Source organism: Dendropsophus ebraccatus, chromosome 4 (genome assembly GCF_027789765.1).
Source record: "Dendropsophus ebraccatus isolate aDenEbr1 chromosome 4, aDenEbr1.pat, whole genome shotgun sequence".
NCBI classification, from domain to species: domain Eukaryota; kingdom Metazoa; phylum Chordata; class Amphibia; order Anura; family Hylidae; genus Dendropsophus; species Dendropsophus ebraccatus.
Genome location: NC_091457.1, coordinates 21,622,359 through 21,645,120, shown reverse-complemented (window position 1 = coordinate 21,645,120; position 22,762 = coordinate 21,622,359). Strand labels below are relative to the sequence as shown.

General features: G+C 44.0%; 2 protein-coding genes across 4 annotated transcripts; one reads left to right on the top strand and one right to left on the bottom strand.

Annotated features, from left to right (window-relative positions):
- Nucleotides 1-1,653: 1,653 nt before the first annotated feature.
- Nucleotides 1,654-9,614, bottom strand: CCS (copper chaperone for superoxide dismutase). Of its 2 annotated transcripts, none has more exons than XM_069965247.1 (8): nucleotides 9,350-9,614; nucleotides 8,484-8,528; nucleotides 7,033-7,170; nucleotides 5,954-6,131; nucleotides 5,576-5,636; nucleotides 3,767-3,844; nucleotides 2,918-3,021; nucleotides 1,654-2,385 (listed from the first exon to the last, which is right to left on the bottom strand). In XM_069965247.1, exons 2-8 carry the CDS (start codon nucleotides 8,494-8,496, stop codon nucleotides 2,232-2,234), a joined length of 726 nt encoding a protein of 241 aa, XP_069821348.1. In that variant the 5' UTR covers nucleotides 8,497-8,528; nucleotides 9,350-9,614; the 3' UTR covers nucleotides 1,654-2,231. The 2 variants fall into 2 exon arrangements, with proteins under 2 accessions (XP_069821348.1, XP_069821347.1); XM_069965246.1 differs by having other exon boundaries at nucleotides 1,655-2,385; nucleotides 8,456-8,528; nucleotides 9,350-9,613.
- Nucleotides 9,362-22,629, top strand: LOC138787923 (prokineticin receptor 1-like). 2 transcript variants are annotated; one of them, XM_069965244.1, is made up of 5 exons: nucleotides 9,362-9,523; nucleotides 16,254-16,330; nucleotides 18,199-18,325; nucleotides 20,111-20,558; nucleotides 21,681-22,629. In XM_069965244.1, exons 4-5 carry the CDS (start codon nucleotides 20,164-20,166, stop codon nucleotides 22,354-22,356), a joined length of 1,071 nt encoding a protein of 356 aa, XP_069821345.1. In that variant the 5' UTR covers nucleotides 9,362-9,523; nucleotides 16,254-16,330; nucleotides 18,199-18,325; nucleotides 20,111-20,163; the 3' UTR covers nucleotides 22,357-22,629. The 2 variants fall into 2 exon arrangements, with proteins under 2 accessions (XP_069821345.1, XP_069821346.1); XM_069965245.1 differs by lacking the exon at nucleotides 9,362-9,523 and adding an exon at nucleotides 9,748-9,906.
- Nucleotides 22,630-22,762: the final 133 nt, after the last annotated feature.

Below are 22,762 nucleotides of genomic sequence, written 5' to 3'. Positions count from 1 at the left end.
GCGGAACCCCCTGCGCAGACTTGTCGCCGAATCCTGCCTTCTATCTGCCTTTTATGTCAATTCTTTGAGCAGAAAGCAGAGGCGTGTGAGCTCTCCCATTCAAACAGATAGAAGGCAGGATTCTGCACCGAGTCCAAATGGAATTTCGGCTCAGATTCCGTAGTGTGAACGGGCCCTTACCGGAGCTGGTCTTCTGAAGCTTGTAAGGGTGCCATTCCACAGAGAGATTTATCTGACAGATTTTAGAAGCCAAAGTCAAATGGATTTGAAAAGAGGAGAAATCTGTCTTTCCTTTTTGACCTGTTCATGGCTTTGGCTTCAATAATCTTTCAGATAAACCTCTAAGTCAGGAGACCTCAACTGGCGGACTGCGGTCCAAACACGGACCGCGGAGGCCAGCTGTCCGGACCCCGGCTGCAGCGCTGCTCCCCTTTGCACAGTAACTATGAGCACTCGTAACGAGCGTTCATAGTTACTGTGCAACAGCGGCACTGACAGAGAGGGAGCTATTGGCTCCCTCCCTGTCAGTCACTTTTGTGGCTGCAGCGGTCACAAGAGGCCGCTCTCCATCTCTGGTGTCGGCGCTCGAGTGACGTCACTGCGCCGGCGCCAGAACAAGGGGAGAGCTGCAGTGTGGCCACAAGAGCGAAGAGAAGCGAAGGCGTCGGACCCAGGTGAGTATCAGTGTTTGTTTTTTTTATGTTATATGGGAGGGGGAGCACAGGGGTCTCTATACAAACGGGGGGAGCACACAGGGGGTCTCTATACAAACGGGGGGAGCACAAAGGGGGTCTCTATACAAACGGGGGAGCACACAGGGGGTCTGTATACAATTGGGGGGGAACACAGGGGGGTCTCTATACAATTGGGGGGAGCACACAGGGGGTCTCTATACAAACGGGGGAGCACACAGGGGTCTCTATACAAACGAGAGAGCACACAGGGGGTTTATACAATTGGGGGGGAACACAGGGGGGTCTCTATACAATTGGGGGGAGCACACAGGGGATCTCTATACAAACGGGGGAGCACACAGGGGGTCGCTATACAAACGGGGGAAACACAAAGGGGGTCTATGTACTACTGGGGGAGTGCACAATAAGCATCAATTCTGTATGTAACTAGTTCAACAATGTTTGTGAAACATTAACAAAACAACACGTTTACAACTGATATTCAGCTCGGACCTTCACCTTACAGTACACCCCGGTAAGTGGAGCTTCACTAAAAGTTGTTGAGTGCAGCTCTGTCAGATAAATATCTCTGTGTAAAGGCCGTCTAAGTCCTGCAGCTCTGGTGAAATTTGATCCTATAAAAATATGCAAATGAACTCAGGAGCACTGGGGGTGTTCCTTGGCCATAATTGCAGCTTCTACTTATATACCCCACGATATAATATCACAAGACCGTGATCTTTTTATGTTTTCCATAAATTTCACCCAAAAGCCAAATATCCATAACTTTTTTTTTTTTAAATATATAAATTAAATGATGATATAATAATACCAGTGTAATCCCTTCCCACATTTAAACCCCCATATGGACGTGGCGATAGGTCCTAGCGGTCATCATGATTGACAGCCGGTAACCCACCACAATAATCGGGACTAAAACCTACCTACAAAAAAACTAAATGGTAAACATTCACTTCAAAGAGTTTGTATAACTTTTGCAGTTCCAATCTATGTTTATTAAAATTTAATAAGCCCTTAAAATGTTTATTATCTATATTTGAGGCTTTGCATGTATTATAATCTTCGATGTCACAAACAAGAAGATCTCTCCATGACAATGACTGAATCAGTAGCGGATCAGAGATGCCTGATAGGATATAGAACAGCTATATACTTATCCGCATCGGTGTCTCTGATCCACCAGCTGAATTACTTATTATTACAAGGCACATTGTAAGTGAAGGATTACCAGGAAATAAGTCAAGTTCAATACAATTTTAAAACTGCATTGGATTTACAGATAATTCAATTGGTCCAGTAGCTTTATAAAGTGTCCCCATAAGCTTTTGACGTGTTGAGTTTCTTAAAGTGACAGTGTCAGAATAAAGCAAGCTGAGCTGACTTTCTTCACTCCTCGGTGATAACATAAGTGTGCTATTCTACAGCTCAATAAGCTAGCCGGAGTCACTGCATAATGTCTGCCGCATGTGTTACATCCTGGTTTGTAGACGCGCGCAGCGATTGACTTTAAGACTGGATTATTCCAGACAGCAAGACCTACAAGTGCGCATGGGTAGTGTGGCCTTTTTTTCGTTCTGGGCCAGCTATAGGACAGTCTCTTTCTTCCCATATGGTGATACCGTCACAGGAACATATCTGCTTGGCGTTCTCAAATAGGCCTGCAGAGCGAGCGATGATTCCGAAAGCCAACCTAGGAAAGAGGATTGTGCAAAGGTTATTAAAGGGGTAGTTCACCAAACAGTTTTTCTTTTAAATCGAATTGCATATACCCCAAAAGAGCACCAATAAACTACAACTCATCCCACAATCATCACACCATCATACAGCTACACTAATGGAAAAATAAAAACTCTGGGGGAGATTTATCAAACATGGTGTAAAGTGAGACTGGCTCAGTTGCCCCTAGCAACCAATCAGATTCCACCTTTCATTCCTCACAGACTCTTTGGAAAAGGAAAGGTGGAATCTGATTGGTTGCTAGGGGCAACTGAGCCAGTCTCACTTTACACCATGTTTGATAAATCTCCCCTCTATGTCATGAAGAATGCAGTGACAAAACCGACTTTAGGGTCACAGGTCGTGGGCTTGAATTTAACGGTACACTGTAACCTATGTGTTTTGATGAGATCGGGAACAGAAGCAATAAACGTAAAAGTTAAAAAGAGAAACATAAACTTTGGCAATTACTAACAACTTACAAAGTATATTGTGAGACGTCTTACCCTTTGCCTGAGTTTCCTGTAACTTTAGATAAATGATGAGATCCAAGTCCGAGGTCATCTTCTCCTTCATCCACAACTAAAGAACGACCTATGATGTCCCACACCTGGAATGGCATAACATGTTAAAGAAATACATTCATCCCTAACACTTACCGTAGAAGGGTGCTGACAGCTAAAAAGCCATGTTTAGAAAATATCATCTTTATTAAAGGGGTAAGTTATATAGATTTGCAATTTACTTACATTTAAAAATGAAGTCTTCCAATACTTAGCTGCTGCATGTCCTGCAGGAAGTGGTGTATTATCTCCAGTCTGACACAGTGCTCTCTGCTGTCACCTGTGTCTGTAACAGGAACTGTCCAGAGCAGGAGAGGTTTGGATTGTTGCTGTGGATTTGTTGCTGCTCTGGACAGTTCCTGTTACAGACAGAGGTGGCAGCAGAGAGCACTGTGTCAGACTGGAGAGAATACACCACTTCATGCAGAGCAAACAGCAGCTGATAAGTACTGGAAGAAGTAGAAGTAAATTACACATCTGTATAACTTTCTGGCACCAGTTGATTTGAATAAAAAATAAGTACCCATTTACATCACTCAACGTGTAATAATAGATGCAGTAATTATGCCCACAAGAAAAAATGATGACATCAGAGGGGCATCTCGTACATTGTGTAATAGCAGCGGCTTGGCTTGGAAGACGTCCAAGTTCAGCTCAGAGAATACGAGCTGATCACTGACTAACTGTTGTTGGAAGCAAGGTCGGTTTTTCCAAGAGAGCGCTCATATGAGGCCTATCGGATCTTGGTATAGGGCAAAAACAATAACACACAAAAGCTTTGGTTTCTCTCACCTTTACCCGATTACTGTCAAACCTAAATGTTGCGCGACCTTCATCAGTAGCCGAGATATTTCCCAGGTCACCAACATGCTATACAAAAGAGAAGGGAAAAAGAATGCTGAAAACATATACTGTATAATAAAGCACTCTGTCATGCAGCAGTTTTGATTGGCTGGGAGAAGTAGGCTGGGTTCACACTGCGATTTTGCAATTCGTTTTTTGCAAAAAATGGATGCATTTGTGTGCATCCGTTTTGATCCGTTTTTCCATTGACTTCCATTGTAAAAAAAACAAAGGATCAAAACGGATCCGTTTTGTTTGACGGACACAAAAACGTAGCTGACACTACTTTTGTGTCCGTTAAAAAAAAACGGATCCGTTTTGATCAGTTTTTTTTTTTACAATGGAAGTCAATGGAAAAACGGATCTAAATGGATGCACACAAATGAAAAAAAAAACAATGAAAAAAACGGATTGCAAAAACGCAGTGTGAACCTAGCCGTACTCAGCATTGAGCCCTTGGTGTAAAAAAAAGGATAGGGTACATCTATTATTGGAGAAGAGTTTGGGAGGTCCCCACCAATTTAAAAGAGTACTCTGGCGAAGAGCTTTTTCTTTCAAATCAGCTGGTTTCAGAAAGTCATACAGATTTGTAATTTACTTCCATTTAAAAATCTCCAGTCTTCCAGTACTTTTCAGCTGCTGTATGTCCTGTAGGAAGTGGTTATTCTTTCCAGTCTGACACAGTGCTCTCTGCTGCCACCTCTCTTCATGTCAGGAACTGTACAGAAAAGGAGAAGTTTCCTATGGGGAGTTGCTACTACTCTGGACAGTTCCTGACATGGACAGGGGTGGCAGCAGAGAGCACTGTGTCAGACTGGAAAGAATACACCACTTGCTGCAGGACATACAGCAGCTGATAAGTACTGGAAATTTATAAATAGAAGTAATTTACAAATCTATTTAACTTTCTGAAACCAGTTGATTTGAAAGAAAAAAAATTGGTGGCATACCCCCTTAAAGGGTTTGTTCACAGATGAATCCTATTTTCTGCTTGTGAATAAATTAACACATAATGGTGAATCAAGTTATTTTACTACTTTCCCTCGGATTTTAATGCAAACTGTCTGCTCTACCCTACATCCTGTAACAGACTTCTTATTCCTATGTACAGGACACTCTAGCCTGGAATTTAGCCTACACTATCTCCTTTCCACTACCCTTTTTGATTATAATGCCTGCCAGTGGGAGAGATATAGAGTTGGCTGAATTCCTGGCTAGGATGTACACCAGACAAGACATTGGATTGAAGGCAACAGAGTACACAGTTGAAAATAGGTTTTATTTTCACAAAACCTATTCAAAAGGAGACTGGGGGATGGGGTGATATATGCTCAAAGTGGCCAGGATTGGGGGACCGGAGCTGCGAGATACCGGCACCAGCGCTGGAAGGGGGGAGGTGAGAACATGTTACTTCTTTCATCCTGCCCCTCCCTGGCACTCTGCCAAAAATCACCCAAGACTGGAGTTCTCCTTTAAGATCTAACCAACTTCCTGGTCTGAGAGGGAACCCGGGTTGTGACATGTGAGGTAAGCTCAGATATTCAGCGGCCGTAGTGGGGCCCCGCCTCGGCCGCTGACTGGCTGAGCAGACCTCACACATCACGACCCGAGTTCCCGCTCAGACCAAGAAGCGGACAGGGACCAGAGAGGTGGTATGCGGACACCAGCATATTTTTTTTTATCCTCCCCCTCCCCAGCGCTTCTGGCCGGACTTCTCCTTTAATACATAAAACAATATTCATAAAATGTGGTACTCACACTGTCTTCTTGTCCTGGACTCCCGTGTGTATTACCTTCAGGATTGTAGTGTCCACCGCATCTGTAACAGAACAGAGGACAGTCATTTCATTGGTCAGATGAGTGTTCTTATAGGTTATATTACAATATTATAGAGTGGACATTACTATAGCGACCATGAAAATCATTAAGAATGACGGAGGTTACCCCATCTTTACTCATATCGCTGGTATATATAGGAATGTATAAAGCCATCAATGTGAATACAGTCCGCCCACTAGAATGCTATTACTTAAAGGGAACCTTACACCATTCCTGACCTTTAAGACTTTTAAGTGTTAGTAAATCCTTGTATTCCCCATGAAATAACTATTCTGGATCATCTAGGTCTAAAATTACCTTTCGCATCCCAAGGAGATATCACCAAATTCATTAATGTGAATAGCATGGAGTCCAGGACTCAGCCCGTCCACAGTCCCATCAATAATACAGGTGTCCTCTGAGACTTGAAGAAAGCGAACAACGCCCTGTACCGATCCCATTCCTGCCATCATGGCTACCGCCGCTCCCAGGTTCTCTGTAGTGACAGCATGGATTGTATATTTCATGGTAAAGATACATAGTATGTATACACGTACAAATTCACACTATGGATAACTTATACCAATTCAATAGCAACCAATCAGAGCCCGGCTTTTATTGTACCAGAGCAATTTAAGAAATGAAAGCAGAGCTGTGATTGGTTGCTACGGTCTATAAGGACAGAGGTCTCCTCTTCAGCACCTCTTCTTACTGTGCCCCTTACATTGGTTCTTAGCTCCCTAGTTCAAATTCAAACAGCTCGCCCTCCTATAACTCCTACTGAGCATGTGCGACCAGCAAGCTGAAGGTCATACAAATATAAACATCACATTTTAGGCCAGTAATGGTGATAATGTGAGGAACTACTGAGAAGATATAGGGAGTGATTCATTAAAGGTTGTGGACAGGAACGATGGAGCAGTTGCCCATAGTGACCAATTAAATCACAGCTTTAAAGGGAATGTTCTCCAAAAAAATTTTTCTTTCAAATCAACTGGTGCCAGAGATTTGTAATTTATTTCTATTAGAAAATCTCCCGTCTTCCAGGACTTATCAGCTGTTGGATGTGCTGCGGGAAGTTGTGTATTCTTTCCAGTGTGGAGAGCAGGAGAGGTTTTCTATGGGCATTTGCTACTGCTCTGGACAGTTCCTAACATGGACAGAGGTGGCAGCAGAGAGCAGTGTGTCAGACTGGAAAGAATACAACCCCTTCCTGCAGGACATACAGCAGCTGATAAGTACTGGTACAGTACAAATTTAAGACACCAGTTGTTTTTTTGTGAACTACCCCTTTAATTGTTCTGGGGCATTTTTAAAAATAGAAAGTTAACTTTTGTATTGCAGACTTTCCCCCCTTTTAACTATACAGTTGGTTGGTGTCCAAAATGGCAACGTACGTGATCTGACGCTTCCCATGCCCTTCAGGACTGCCCTCCGCCCTGTGCTCTCCAGCAGCTCCTGCACCTCCGATGCCGGCAATGTCGTCTCTACCACAACAGCTTCAGTGTCCAGGCTGACATCTACATTCTGTATTCCTGTCCAGGGAGGAAGATAGAGAATTATATCCTTCTAGTTCTATATGGTACACCTATTATTGTTCAACAGACCTTGTATATGTTGTGCGCAATAAAAGGAAAGTAAAGATCCCCTTACACCTTCATTGACTGACGGACGTTATCTCTCCCGCCTGCCCTCTCCATACACAGTAACATACAGCATGGCCATGCGTTCCTGTGTTCTGTATGAGGAGGGGAGGGCAAAGATGCAGAGAGAGCTCTGGTCACGGTTTCTCTCTCTCAGAACAAAGGGGTAAAGCAGTGATTTTCCGTCATGCTCGTTCCCTGTTTCCCCTGACATCATCTGTCGTGGTTGTTCTGGAGAGCCCTATACACAATTTTCACCAAATGTGAGAGCAAGAAGCATGTATTGACATGGGCACCCGATGTCGCCATATCATCAGTATGACGAGAGCTAAATATCACATTTAATTTTCCTATTCATAGGCTGGTATACTTCTGCATGGCAACATAGTGCACAGCTGAGAAAAAGTATGGCCAGGCAACCATGCCTACTAGGGATACAGATGAGACAGCTTGGGGATTTTGAAGGGGAAAAAAGTGTTTTCAAATGAACTAGTGCTAAATAGTTATACAGAATTGTAAATGACTTCTATTTAAAAAAAAAAAAAAAACAATGTACGTTTTCCAGTACTTATCAGCTGCTGTATGTCCTGCAGGAAGTGGTGTATTCTTTCCAGTCTGACACAGTGCTCTCTGCTGCCACCTCATGTCAGGAACTGTCCAGAGCAGGAGAGGTTTTCTATGGGGATTTGCTACAGTTCCTGACATGGATAGAGGTGGCAGCAGAGAGCACTGTTTCTGAATGTAAATAAAACTACACTTCCTGCAGGACATACAGCAGCTGATAAGTATAGTAAGACTTGAGATTTTTAAATAGAAGTAAATAACAAATCTATATAACTTCCTGACACCAGTTGATTTGAATGAATTTTTTTTGCTGTAGTACCCCTATAACTGTATTGTAATACCAAACACAACCTGAGGACAGGGGTGGCGCTATTTTTGTCAGCAAGTAGCTGTGCTTTTTTTTTCTTTTAAATCTTTGATAACCCTTTTCATTGAGTCCTGGGCGACCTTTGAAGGTGACACTTATGTGGGCTTGTACCATCAGGATCAGCCTCCCTGCTCTTGTATGTGGCCCCACAGCCTGCATGCCTCCCTGCAGCCTTCCCTCCATGTGCGGCCGCAGCCTTATGTGGGGCGTTCAGCCCATCTCAGGGCTGTACACCTTATCACATACCCATCACACCCTGTAAGGAGCTCCTTACTGCACGGACGCATTTCTCACACGTCATCTGAACTGCAAACTCCAGCTAGAATAAAGAGGAAAAAAAAAGATTCATGAGAAAATAAACAGTATACAGGTAGTGAGACGCTACACTATGGACAACAGCACTAGTGAATATACATATACAGGAAGAGATCTGTCAATCACAGCCGAAAGACCGCCCCCATGACTCCAAGTCCCATTTATGGCCGAAACGGTGCTCAAAGCGGATGGTATATCATACTGATTAGGGAGCATGTCAGTGTTTCATGCTGCCTGTGAATTAGGCACCATTAAATTAGTGACATGACCCCTTTAACCCCTTAAAGGGGTTGTTCACCTTTTTATTTTAATTTTTTTTATCTCAACCGGTGCCAGAGATTTGTAATATACTTCTACTAAAAAAAAAGTCTTTCAGTACTTATCAGCTGCTGTATGTCCTGCAGGAAGTGGTGTATCCTTTCCAGTCTGGAGAGCAGTACAGGTTTTCTATGGGGATTTGTTGCTCCTCTGGACAGTTCCTGTCATGGATATAGGTGGCAGCAGAGAGCACTGTGTCAGACTGGAAAGTAAACACCACTGCAGCAGCTGATAAGTGCTGGAAGATTTGAGATTTTTTTTTAATAGAGGTAAATTACAAATCTCTGGCACTTGCAGGGACCAGTTATATTATTTTTGAAGTACCACTTTAATCGCTCCGAGTGACGGAAAGAGCCGAGCGCTGGGACACGTGACCTGTAGCTGGCGCCCCCGACCACAAGCCGCGTATCTCCTGACTGACTGACTGACTGACTGACTGAAGGAGCGTTCTCTCTGAGGAAGTCAATGGGTTAATTCAGTCACGTGTACACAGTATATAGTTAATACCTTGCACGAGTCCCTGGGGCTCTCCTGTATATCCATGATGCCGCTGTAATTCTCGGTCGACCTTTGACCTGACAGACGTCATCCACTAGAGCCCCCCACAGGCGGGAAATGACGCCTCACGGTAGTCCCCTTACCGTGAGGGAGCACAGACCGGGGGTGAATTGCTTTATCACGGTCCGTGGTCGGCGCTAAGGCTCTGCCTGCGCTATGTGTATGACAGGCGGTTACTGACAACAGTCGGCAGCGCTACTACCGTCCATAGAAACATTTGGACTCCTCCAAAATGGCTGCCTATATGAAGACATATTTGGATGTCAGCGATGACGCTCTGTATATCCAGAGCGGTGGGTGGGCGTGGCCTCTTATGTAATATAGTGTGACACTGGGACAATGTGACTGTCAGCAGGGATCTAGTCAGGAGGATTTAGCTAACTTTCACCCATAGCAAACAACAGCTCAGCTTACGTTTTACCACAATATGAGAAATGAAAGCTGGGCAATAGTTGCTGTGGACAACAAAGAATTTTACTATAAAAAGGCTTGATAAATCTCCCATGGTGATTAGATATTACCACATATCACATACTGTCATTGTTGGCTGAATCATTGCTAAAGAAAACATACTCACCTGCCCCCATCCCCTCCGCTGTCGTCATTCCTAGAGCACCCCATCCCATTGGCTGAACAGGAGATATTTCCCACTAAATCTAATTAGGGAAACAAACAGCTTTTTATTTTTAGACTTAAAGGGGTAATTCCATCACCTAAACTATTGTTAGCTGACGAGAAATGCCAAAGAAATCTATTTTGCTTAGGCTCCCGACCACCTCTCTCTGCTATGACAGCAGTGGCCGGGTAGTGACGGGACTGGAGCGAAGATTTATCAAACATGGTGTAAAGTGAAACTGGCTCAGTTGCCCCTAGCAACCTATCAGATTCCACCTTTCATTCCTCACAGACTGTTTGGAAAATGAAAGATGGAATCTGATTGGTTGCTAGGGGCAACTGAGCCAGTTTCACTTTACACCATGTCTGATAAATCTCCCCTATGTTTTTACTTTTACTATGTCTCCCTCTGACATCCCACATATCTCCGGGGTTTGGATTGTCCTACAATCCATCATCGATGTATCCTGCTTAGACCCCCGCACAGAACCAGGAAGGGAGGGTCGAACATGGTGCGGCCAATCTGAAAAGGGGGAGATGGGACAACCCCTTGTTGGTGGTGTCCAGTGATAGATGATTTTTTATATAATGCTAAAAGAAGTTTAGGTTTAAAGAGGACCTGTCACCCCCCACGCCGGGGTGACAGGCTCTCGACCCCCAGCTAGATCCCCTTATAGTTACCGCATGTCGCCGAGTCCCGCTGCCGGAGCCAGTCCCGGGACAGAGATATCCCGGTGAGAAGCCGGCGCACGCGCTGTGGAGATAGGTCCAGCGTCCATAGAGAATGAATGGAGCCGGACTCATCTCTGCTGCATGCGCACGGCTCCATTCATTCTCTATGGACGCCAGACCCATCTCCACAGCGCGCGCGCCGGTATCTCACCGGGATATCTCCGTCCCGGGACCGGCTCCGGCAGCGGGACTCGGCGAAATGCGGTAACTATAAGGGGATCTAGCTGGGGGTCGGGAGCCTGTCACCCCGGCGCGGGGGGTGACAGGTCTCCTTTAACCCCCCCTCCCCCACTGCCTTACTTCACAAAGTGGCAGGGTCTGTAGATGACAGGTCAAAAGTAGGGATGAGCGAACCGGCTAAGGTTCGGGTTCGAATGAACTATCGGCTTCTGATTCCCGCTGTCTGCCCGCTCCGTGGAGAGGGTGGATACAGCCTGGGGACCGCCTGGAAAACTGGGATACAGCCTATGGCTATGGCTGTATCCCAGTTTTCCAGGCGGTCCTCCCGCTGTATCCACCCTCTCCACGGAGCGGACAGACGGCGGGAATCAGACGCCGAGAGTTCAGGTTCATATGAACCCGAACCTCAGCCGGTTCACTCATCTCTAGTCAGAAGCCGGCTCAGCCAGTCAGTGGTTGCAGTTGTGGAGCGGGCCTGTGTCACATGATCTACAGAACTGGAGGAGTCACACTGTGAAGCTACAAGCTCAGCAATCATCTTCCTGTGCATCTTATAAAAAAGACCCTTTAAAAAGTCAGCCCTCAAAAGAGTCCATTTCACATCCAGTTCTGATGCACCACACTTTGAAATCTACTACTGGGATTGGTAAGGGTCCCATCAGACCCCCAACAATCAAGTTGTTATCTCCTATCCTGTGGATATGAATCCCATGGGAATACTCCTTTAAATTGGGCAGATAAGCCGTCTCTGCCCAATCTGTAGCCACGGCATATGTGATATGAGTTCGGCACTACTGTAGCCTGCATATATCTACTTTTGTATGTGTTATAAAATTCCTTCTAGGCAGCCTGTCATACCATTAGGTACTATATGAACTGCTCAAAAACTATTCCATCTTGGTCAGTCTGGATAGTGATAAAAAAAAGAGGATTAAATGGGCATAAAAAATGTATATGTGGCTGGTGGCACAAAAATTTAAAAATAATGAACCCATACTTGTCACCTGCCCTAATCCCTCATAGCCGCTGTATCAACACCACCAGCGCCCAGTCCTCTCTGCTGCTTCCTGGTTGTGTCCCACCTCACTCAGTGATTGGCTGAGCAGGGCAGTTCCTGCAGGGACACTGTGCCATCAGCAGCTGGGAAGTAGCCTAGAGTATCTAGCACCAGGAGCATCAATGTGGCAGCTGCAGGGGATTAGGGGAGGTGAGTATAAATTTGGGACTGTCATTTCATTTCCTCCTCTCATTCTTCTCTCTTCCGCATCTGCAACCACTGACTGTAATGCTTTTATTGTCTGACTTCTTTCTAAGTATGCCATAATTTTTGGTTGGCATGTGGTATGATGTAGGGCTAGGCGATTAATTGAATTAATTTGATTAATTCGCCCAGAATTTTAGAATCAATTAGATTTTTTGTAAAAATCATAAATTCAATTCTCAGAAAATACCATTGCGGGCGGTGAGGTGTGCGGCGGGGGGCAGGTGTGGTCCGGAAAAGGGCTGGTGAGGTGCGCAGCAGGTGGTCCGCAGAGGGGCAGTGAGGTGCATGGCAGCGGCGGGCAGTCCTGAGAGGGGCAGTGAGGTTCGTACAGCTCCAGGACCTGCAGCGATGCGATCACCCTATTCTGCCGTCCCTGCGGCCTCCTCCAGAGATCGGGGACCTCTGTGTGCGGCCGGGAGGAGAGTGCCTTTGCTTGGGGTGAGAGGAGGCGGAGTCCCAGCTGCCCCAGTTCCCCCTCAGTCACCGTCAGCTGCCCCAGTACCCCCTCAGTCACTGCCAGCTGCCCCAGTCCCCCCCCCCCCAGCTGCCCCAGTTCCCCTCAGTCACCCCTCATCTATACCAGTACTACTACACCCCTCATCTATACCTGTACTACTACTACACCCCTCATCTATACCTGTACTACTACTACACCCCTCATCTATACCTGTACTACTACACCCCTCATCTATACCTGTACTACTACTACAACCCTCATCTATATCTGTACTACTACACCCCTCATCTATACCTGTACTACTACACCCCTCATCTATACCTGTACTACTACTACATCCCTCATCTATATCTGTACTACTACTACTACACCCCTCATCTATACCTGTACTACTACTACACCCCTCATCTATACCTGTACTACTACTACACCCCTCATCTATACCTGTACTACTACACTCCTCATCTATACCTGTACTACTACACCCCTCATCTATACCTGTACTACTACTACATCCCTCATCTATATCTGTACTACTACTACTACACCCCTCATCTATACCTGTACTACTACTACACCCCTCATCTATACCTGTACTACTACTACACCCCTCATCTATACCTGTACTACTACATCCCTCATTTATACCTGTACTACTACTACACCCCTCATCTATACCTGTACTACTACTACACCCCTCATCTATACCTGTACTACTACATCCCTCATCTATACCTGTACTACTACTACACCCCTCATCTATACCTGTACTACTACTACATGCCTCATTTATACCTGTACTACTACTACACCCCTCATCTATACCTGTACTACATCCCTCATCTATATCTGTACTACTACTACACCCCTCATCTATACCTGTACTACTACTACACCCCTCATCTATACCTGTACTACTACATCCCTCATCTATACCTGTACTACTACTACACCCCTCATCTATACCTGTACTACTACTACATGCCTCATTTATACCTGTACTACTACTACACCCCTCATCTATACCTGTACTACTACTACACCCCTCATCTATACCTGTACTACTACTACACCCCTCATCTATACCTGTACTACTACATCTCTCATCTATACCTGTACTACTACTACACCCATCATCTATACCTGCACTACTACACCCCTCATCTATACCTGTACTACTACTACACCCCTCATCTATACCTGTACTACTACTCCCCTCATCTATACCTGTACTACTACTACACCCCTCATCTATACCTGTACTACTACACCCCTCATCTATACCTGTACTACTAGTACACCCCTCATCTATACCTGTACTACTACTACCCCCCATATCCACTACATCCCCACTGCAGGGAGAAAAATTTTCTGTTTAGCAAAAAAAAAAAAAAAAAAAAAAAGAGTTTTAAATCAAGAACTGTCCAAAATTAAAAAATGAGATTTTTTTTTATAGCATTGTCATGCTTTGTACAGTGTATGTTATTATTACAATAATATATATATATATATATATATATATATATATTGTTAAAGGGATATTTAGGCAAAAATCTTTTTCTTTCAAATCAACTTGTGTCAGTTATACAGATTTGTAATTTACTTCTATTTAAAAATTTTCAGTCCTTCAGTACTTATCAGCTGCTGTAGGTACTGCAGGAAGTGGTGTATTCTTTCCAGTCTGACACAGTGCTCTCTGCTGCCACCTCTGGCCATGTCAGTAACTGTCCAGAGAAGCAGCAAATCCTTATAGAAAACCTCTCCTGCTCTGGAAAGTTCCTGACATGGACAGAGGTGGCAGCAGAGAGCACTGTGTCAGACTGGAGAGAATACTCCACTTCCTGCAGGATATACAGCAGCTGATAAGTACTGGAAGACTGGAGTCTTTTAAATAGAAGTAAATTATAAATCTATAAAAATTTCTGAAACCAGTTGATTTGAAAGAAAAAGATTTTCGCCTAGAGTACCCCTTTAATAAATGATATTTTATATAATAAAAAAATGCCTAAAATCTTGAAATAATTAATTTTTGATGAGAGTTCCACAACCATCAAAAACCAGCTGCAAAATAAGGTACAAAACACTAGGGAAAAAGGGGTTAGAATTTGGGAGAATTATATTAGACATCTGTAATGACATTGCTGGCTTTGCTCGGTTTTTTAATATTTGCTGTCTGTCACCATTATAACTAAAATTACCTGTCGGTGTGAAAACAATGGTAATCCGTCCGAATGTAATAATCAGAAATGAGACGGGGATTTGCAGGGAATGATGAATGCTCCAGCATCGGTAGGATTGATGAAATCTCTTCAGCCTTATGTAGAGTGTGGATAGGATTAGGTTGTTCTGTAATAAGAAACACCTGAGATCCTTACAGGAAAATGCTAATCCTTATGGTACTTTTACACGGAGCGATAATTCGCCCGATCGCACGATTAACGATTTTATTTTTTACAACGATCAGCGTTTAGACGGAACGATACATCGTACGGAAAAATCGTTTTGCGATCGTTTAAGCCTATCTCACACATAGGTGAAATCGTTGAAAGACTGTTTACACAGAATTTTTAGCGAACGATCAACGATGATTTGAGAACATGTTGAAAGATCAAAATGAACGATTTCTCGCTCGTCGCTTGATCGTTCGCTGCGTTTACATGTACGATTATCGTTCAAATTCGATCGTTATCGTGCAAATTCGAACGATAAATCGTTCCGTGTAAAACCACCATTATAGACACACAAACCCCAATTTAAAAGACAGGTTTCCAATATTGCAAATGGCACAATGCTTACCTGACGTGCACCATATGTACTCTGTGTTTTCCCGAAAATTAGACAGAGCCTTATATTAATTTTTCCTCTCAAAGAGGCGCTATGGGGGGTATTTACTACCAAATCTAAAAACACGATTTTGTCAAAGATGTTTTGGCTTAATTTCCAATCTAATGTGTTTAGTCAAATGTATGTAAATTGTCTAATAGCATAGTAAATGTGTCTTAAAAATAATGGTCTTTTAATTAGTCTAATAAATTCACCTGGTTCGGAGCAGACGTAGCGATGTAGCGCCAATATATGCGACTTTTTAAAAAATTGCGCATTTAATAAATTTGGCTAAAAAAGAATTCTGGCGCATTTTCGATCTAATTAACAATGAAAAAACAAATTCAAAAAGTCGCATCTAATTTGGATAGTCTTGTCTAAGGAAGCTTCATAAATTAATATTAGATTTATTTTGAGCGCAAACTAGATATTTTAGACTAAAAACAGGCGCAATTAGTTTGATAAATGTTCCCCCTATGTCTTATTTTAAGGGGATGTCTTATTTCTGTCCCCCCAGCCTCCCCTCTTGGCTCTTTGTATCAGGATCATACAGGGCGGGATGTATATTATATATAGTACGGTACGATATGATCTGGCTACAGGGGAGCAGTATGTGGCATATAGTAAGGATATCTTCATGAGACTTCTGTATGGAAAGTATATTCTTATTTCTTATGATTTTTGTGATGATGTGAAGTCTCCGTTCTGAATTACAGCGATCTATTCTGAGAAGATGGAGTGCAGGTCGCCATGTAAATGGACTTGTTTACCTTATTACTTAGGATCCGTTCTTTTAATCCCGACCTGGTATTACTGCGGCGTATTCAGACTGTGCTTCTCCGTCCTGCATCCCGATCAGGTAATCAGGTCCTGTCTAGGCTCAGCTGTTCTCCTTTCAGTGACGTCTATTATTAACCCTTTAAGGATGCGGCCAGTCTTCACGTTCTTTTTCAGGCTTCTTCATCGCCTTCCGAGCGTCATAGATAGAGATGAGCGAATCAGTACAATATAATACGTTTCTGTTATGACCAGAGATGAGCGAATCAGATTCGTTTTACTTCGTACGAAGAAAACTGATCTGTGTTTATGTCGCTCAGGCTGCCGGCTCCGTGCAGAGGGAGGATACCGCCTGGGAAACCTGCATACAGCCATATTGTACAGGCAAAACGAATCTGAATCACTCATCTCTAGTCATAACTTTAACAGAAACATGTATGTTATCGTAATATTTATTGAAAAGTAGTTAATATAGTTCTTTGGTGGAACCATAATATAAAACAGGTTTTATGCTATCCACACGATTGGCAGTCACTGATCGGCAGGGGGCCGTTCACTATGTAGCATGGATGCCGAACAGCTGCTCCGTGTGGGTCCTAGGATCAACACAGCCAGTACCCCCTGCATATGGATAAGCGGTAATGTACTATGAAGTCCTCTCATTTAAAGGGGATATCCAGAGAGCAGGGAAGGTCCTACGTCTTCTGCTCTCCAGTGCTCCACTTCCTCTGTCTGCCTATCTGTGCTGTTACTTCCGCAGAGAGGGGTGCGGGAGCACGTTGCAGGCTCTACGGGCACTGTGTTTGGGCAAAACCACACATACATGCAATGTCCAAAAGCTGCCTGAGGTCGCTGCAACATCGCTAACATTGGGCAGCTATTGATCACTGCACGCAACATGCTCCTGCCCCCCTCTCGTCTGGGAAAGTATCAGTACAGACGGAGGAAGTGGAGCGCTGGAGAGTAGAAGACATGGGACCTTCCCTGTTCTCTGGCTAACCCTTTACTTTAAGTGACTGGCTGAAGCACTGGAGGCGGGCCGACCCACCCCCAGCCCCTCCATGACGTGACTCCATTAGAATCAATGGAAACCTATCATAGAGGGGCGGGGGTTTTCTCCCACTAAGGGTGGGTCGGCTGCCTCCAGTGCTTCAGCCTGGGCCTGGTGGTACAGTCACTTTCAGTCATTCAACACTGCCATATTCAACACTGAGAGCCCTTTTAAAGGGAAGAGTCAGCTGCAATCCTTCTGATGCTGTTAGATAGCTGTGAGGTAAAGAAGAGGCATGGTACCTTTTATATATCCGTCTGAGCTTTCAAAACGTAAAAAAAAGGGGCGTTCCCAAGCTCCTGAACTGTTGCGAGCTTTAATGCCTCCTCCCTTCCCATCCCTGATCCCTTTAAAGCTCACAGCATTTCAGGGGCTTAGGAACACCTCTCTGACACTTTGCACAAGAAAATGTATGTATGTTCCCTTGTTCTGGAAGCACACACAGATATATGAAAGGTACCATGTGTCTCCTTGATCTAACAGTGTCAGCAGTCTAGAAGGTGAATTGCAGCTGTTATTATTGACATTCATGACAATGGGGGCAACTCAAATCACTTGGCAGGAAGTGTATTATTGAAGACCATCCTCTTACAATATATATAATGTAATATATATCCTATCTATATGTAATGGTATCTATATGCCTGGACACTAGTGCACATAGCTCCTTTGTATTATTAGTATAGATTGTGTGTACTGTACTGACCTTTATATGTAAGGTCTTGCTTTGTATTTCTGTTGGTTTTCTGCTTATTTTTCTCCCATGATGTAAATGTGAAACTTGCTTTACAGCTGCGCTAGAGTCAAACAGAGGCAGATACTGTTAATACTGTTACTGTCTTCTCTACAAGATATGAATATGATAGAGTTAAGCTGCGTCTTCTCTTCTCTTCCTTCAGCACCTCCTCCAGGGATCCTCCGATGTTTCCTAATGATTCTGGGTTTATGAGAACTGAGGGACAGATGCAGATTGAGGTGAGCCAAGGAAGCGGCAACATTGTACAGCACCACATCTATTCACAGCGGGTAAGTGTTGGGCTATATTGTACTTATGCTATGCATGATTAGTCTGCATATATATATATTTCCTTATATCTTAGTTTTGTAGGACATACTTGCTGTTTTTTCTTTTAGATTGTAACTTGTTCTTCTGTATTAAGCTCATACAAAAAAATATGTAACCTTAAAGGGGTATTCTGGATTTAAGTAAAAATGCTGCTGGAAATGCATCACACATACTTACCTACCTTGCTTCCATGGGGCTCCCTATGCGATGTCATGCGGTCCACTCTGAATGTGACCACTCTGGTCACCAACTTGTCACAAATCAGCCAATCACCAGCTGCAGCGCTGTACCGCCTCAGTCACTGATTGGCTAAGCAGGCCATTACTGCCAAGACAAGTCAGAAGTAGCAGACGGAGAGTTTAGCAGGGGGGACCGTATGTCATCACCAGGAGAGCCCCAAGTTCGGTGAGTATGTGTGAGTAAGCATTCTGGCAGCGGATTTTCTTTCTAATGTGAGAATATTTAACTATTTAGCTGCCGTGTAGGTAAAATTAATAAACAAACACTTACTCACCTGTGCACTCCTGCTCGACTCTCCTGACAGCCCACTCAGCCAATCACTGAGCTGTTTCACCGCAGCCAGTGACTATAGGGAAATTTGCTACAAACTTGTTATGTGAATGCATCCTTAAAGGAAGACTGTCACTCCGGCTGCGGGGGTGAACCCCGCCCGACCCCTTTATACTTATCCCCCTCTCAAAGTCCTGGTCCCGGCCCCCATCCCGCCGCAGAGATATCCCGGTCAGAAGCCGTGCGTGCGCTCACCAGAGACGAGTCCGACGCCTATAGAGTCTTTCTCTATGAGTGTCGGACTCATCTCTGGTGAGCGCGCAAGGCTTCCGACGGGGACTGGGACTTCGAGGAAGGGGTAAGTATAAGAGGCTGCACCGGGGGTCGGACGGGCTTCATCCCGGCAGCCAGGGTGACAGCTTTAAGCTTTCTGTAGAGCATATATATCTGGCTTTGTGTGGTATTAGGTATACTTAGTATCACATTGTGACTGCAACAGTTGCAAAAAAAACTATCCTTGATGGATTTTTAGTAACATGCAACTTTGCTATTGTTGGCCTCAATGCAAGTCATGTGTGACCTGTGCCAGTCTTCTGGTTTCAATCTTTCCCTAATCTCTCCCACACCAGTGTCTCTCCTGTTGCTGACCTGCTTCAGTTTTCTAGTCTGCCACTGATTCTGCCAGTGTCTGATCCCAGTGTATCATACTGACTCTCCAGTATGTGACCTGGGCAGCTTAATACTCCTACTTGCCTGACCCCTTGAGGACCCATACTAGTACCACCTGGTCCACTGGGATTGTGCTTTGGAAGGGCCTTGGTACCCTCTAGCACTAGTCAAGCACCTTACGCCCCCATCTTACTGTTTGCAGATACGTGCTACATGAGCAGGAATAGTTTGTAGGCGTAAAGGTCCTCACTTTGGATTTTATTCCAGAACCAAAAATATTAAAAGCCTCCATCTTTGTTCCGTTAAAGGCGAGCACTTCCAAAGACGAAACAAGACTAGAATGCAACGACATGACTAACAACCACTTATAGTATTGAGACACGTAACCACAATTGTTCTTCTGCTTTATTTTCGGAAGTGTTCTCCTCGTTTCTAGACGATGATGAAATAAAGATGAATGTCTTTGAACAGCATAGCCAGACAATAGACACTTGTTGCTTTTACAATGAAACACCCAACATGCCAATAGTTCTTGCACAAACTGAATATAACATTGGTTTCCATAGGCAGAAATCTGGAAAAAAAAAGCCCAGCAGGAGAGCAAACACATCGACTTTCAATGATGGACACGTGGAATCGAAGTCAGGAGGACATTTATTTCTTGCTTGAAGATGAAGGGTCAAATCCTCGAGAAAACATCCTATTTGTGGTCAGATTGTTCATTGGGGTGACCCTTGTTTGTGTCATACTGATCTGTGGAGGAGGAAACCTGTTCTTCATCTTGAACTTGGTGATGTACAAGAATATGCAAAACGTGACTAATATTCTGATTGCCAATTTAGCAGTATCTGACCTCCTTGTGGCTATCATCTGCTGTCCTTTTGAGATAGACTATTATGTTGTTCGTGAACAGTCTTGGGCTTTTGGTCATATCATCTGCTCTTCTGTCATCTATCTGAGGATGCTTTCCCTCTATGTCTCGACTAATGCGCTTCTCGCTATTGCCATAGACAGGTGAGTTTAATTGTTCCAAAGTATATAAGTCTCAGGACCCCCTCTTATTTCAAAAACAAAAGGGAAAATTACATATCTGAATACTGTAGCAGGTAATGAGTGAGGGGGGGGGGGCTATCTTTTAGGCTATTTCCATAACATGGCTGCCATTTTGAAGGCCGCCATATTGGTTCAAAGGCAAGTTTGTCTAATGGGAAGGTGGTGATGTAGGATATCAGTGGAGAACAGAATTGTCTTAAAAGCCACCATATTTGATCAAAGGCTAGTTTTTCCAATGGGAAGGTGGTCATGTAGCGTATCAAAGATCAGAATTGTCCTGAAAGCCACCATATTGTATGAAGGGCAAGTTTTTGTAATGGGAAGCTGGTCACTAAAATTGACTCAGAAATCGATTTCCACAAACATATTTTGGTTAAAAGTTATCAAAAAGTTGTAACGATTGGATCTGGTGCCTTCAACTCTGTGTTTAGCACCAAGGACAACACATTAAATATTTCAAATGTGCATCAGAAGAAAACATTTCTAGCTGTAGCAACTTATTTTGTTGATAACGTTTGCAAATCTGATTTTGGCAGTCCATTTCTGAGACAATATTGGTCTTCTCTAATATGTTACATGACCACCTTCCCATTGGAAAAACTTGCCCTTGATCCAATTTGGCAGCTTTTAAGTTAGTAATAGAGATGAGCGAACCGGGTTTGGGTTTGAGTCTATCCGAACCCGATCGGCATTTGATTAGCGGGGGCTGCTGAACTTGGATAAAGCTCTAAGGTTGTCTGGAAAACATGGATACAGCCAATGACTATATCCATGTTTTCCACATAGACTTAGGGCTTTATTCAAGTTCAGCAGCCAGCGCTAATCAAATGCCGAAAGTTCAGATGGACTCGAACCCGATTCGCTCATCTCTAGTTAGCAACCATGTTTCGGACAAAGCCTAAAATTAAGCCTTTCACCCATTTCTTGCTGGGGTATCAGATATGTCATTTTCCCTTTAATTTGTGAAATAAATGAGGTCCTGAGACATTTGAGATTCTCACAAAATGAGTAAATAAATCCAAAATACATAATTTTGTTTCTTTTCCCCCTAAATATTAAAAGTAGCCGCTCTTTCTTTTCTAGATACCTAGTGATTGTGCATCCACTGAAGCCACGTATGAAGCTACATACGGCCTGTGGAGTTTTAGTTCTTATTTGGTCATCCGCTATTGTGATTGCGGCTCCAACAGCTTATTTCGCTACGGAAACTGTGTTCGATGCTCCACGCGAGTCCGGAGGGAAGGTTTTCTGCGGCCAGATTTGGCCTGCCGATAGAGCACTGTACTATAAGTCTTACTCTTTATTTCTTCTGGTTGTGGAATTTGTCATTCCTGTGTTTATTATGAGCTTGTGCTACATTCGCATCTGTCACGAACTTTGGTTCAAGTGCTTGCCGGGAGAACAGACGCAGCAGCTCCGGAGCAGACTACGAGCTAGGAGAAAGAGCGTCTTGGTGTTGGTCGCCGTGCTCTCTGCTTATGTTCTGTGTTGGTCACCATTTTACGGTTATGCCATTGTAAGAGATTTCTTTCCCGGTCTGCTGTTACGGGAGAGGTATGCTATCGCTTTTTACTATGTTGTAGAGTGCATAGCTATTAGTAATAGCATCATCAACACTCTATGTTTTGTGACTGGTAAAAACCAAGCAAAATGCTGCTTTAAAATACTGATTAACCCATGGGAGAAAAGAACGTTGTCCACAGAAAGACATACTATGTTCCAAGACTGCAAATCCACAGTGCAACCATGTGCTGTGTAGTTGATAGTCTATAACATGCACTTTAGATATTACACTAGTAGCTAAATGACCAGCAAGGGTACCCACCTTCACTCTAGTCTTTATATGGGAAGTGTAGTTTTGCGTAGGTTCCCCATCTCTGCATTGAAGGGGAACTATCAGCAGGTTAGATTATTCTAACCCACTGATATATCCCTATTGCACTGGAGACGCCGAGTAGGAAGGTGTCTCTTACCTTCCTCTTTGGCGCCGTTCCGATGCAGTTAGTCGTGTGCTGTACGGTCCATAAGGAATATTAGGGGGGCGGATTGGTGCTATGGGGGTGGGGCAGTGCTCCTAACTGTCTCACGGGACTGTGGAGCACACGACTAACTGCACTGGAATGGCGCAGAAGAGGAAGGTAAGAGACACGCCTCTTTCCTCTGTG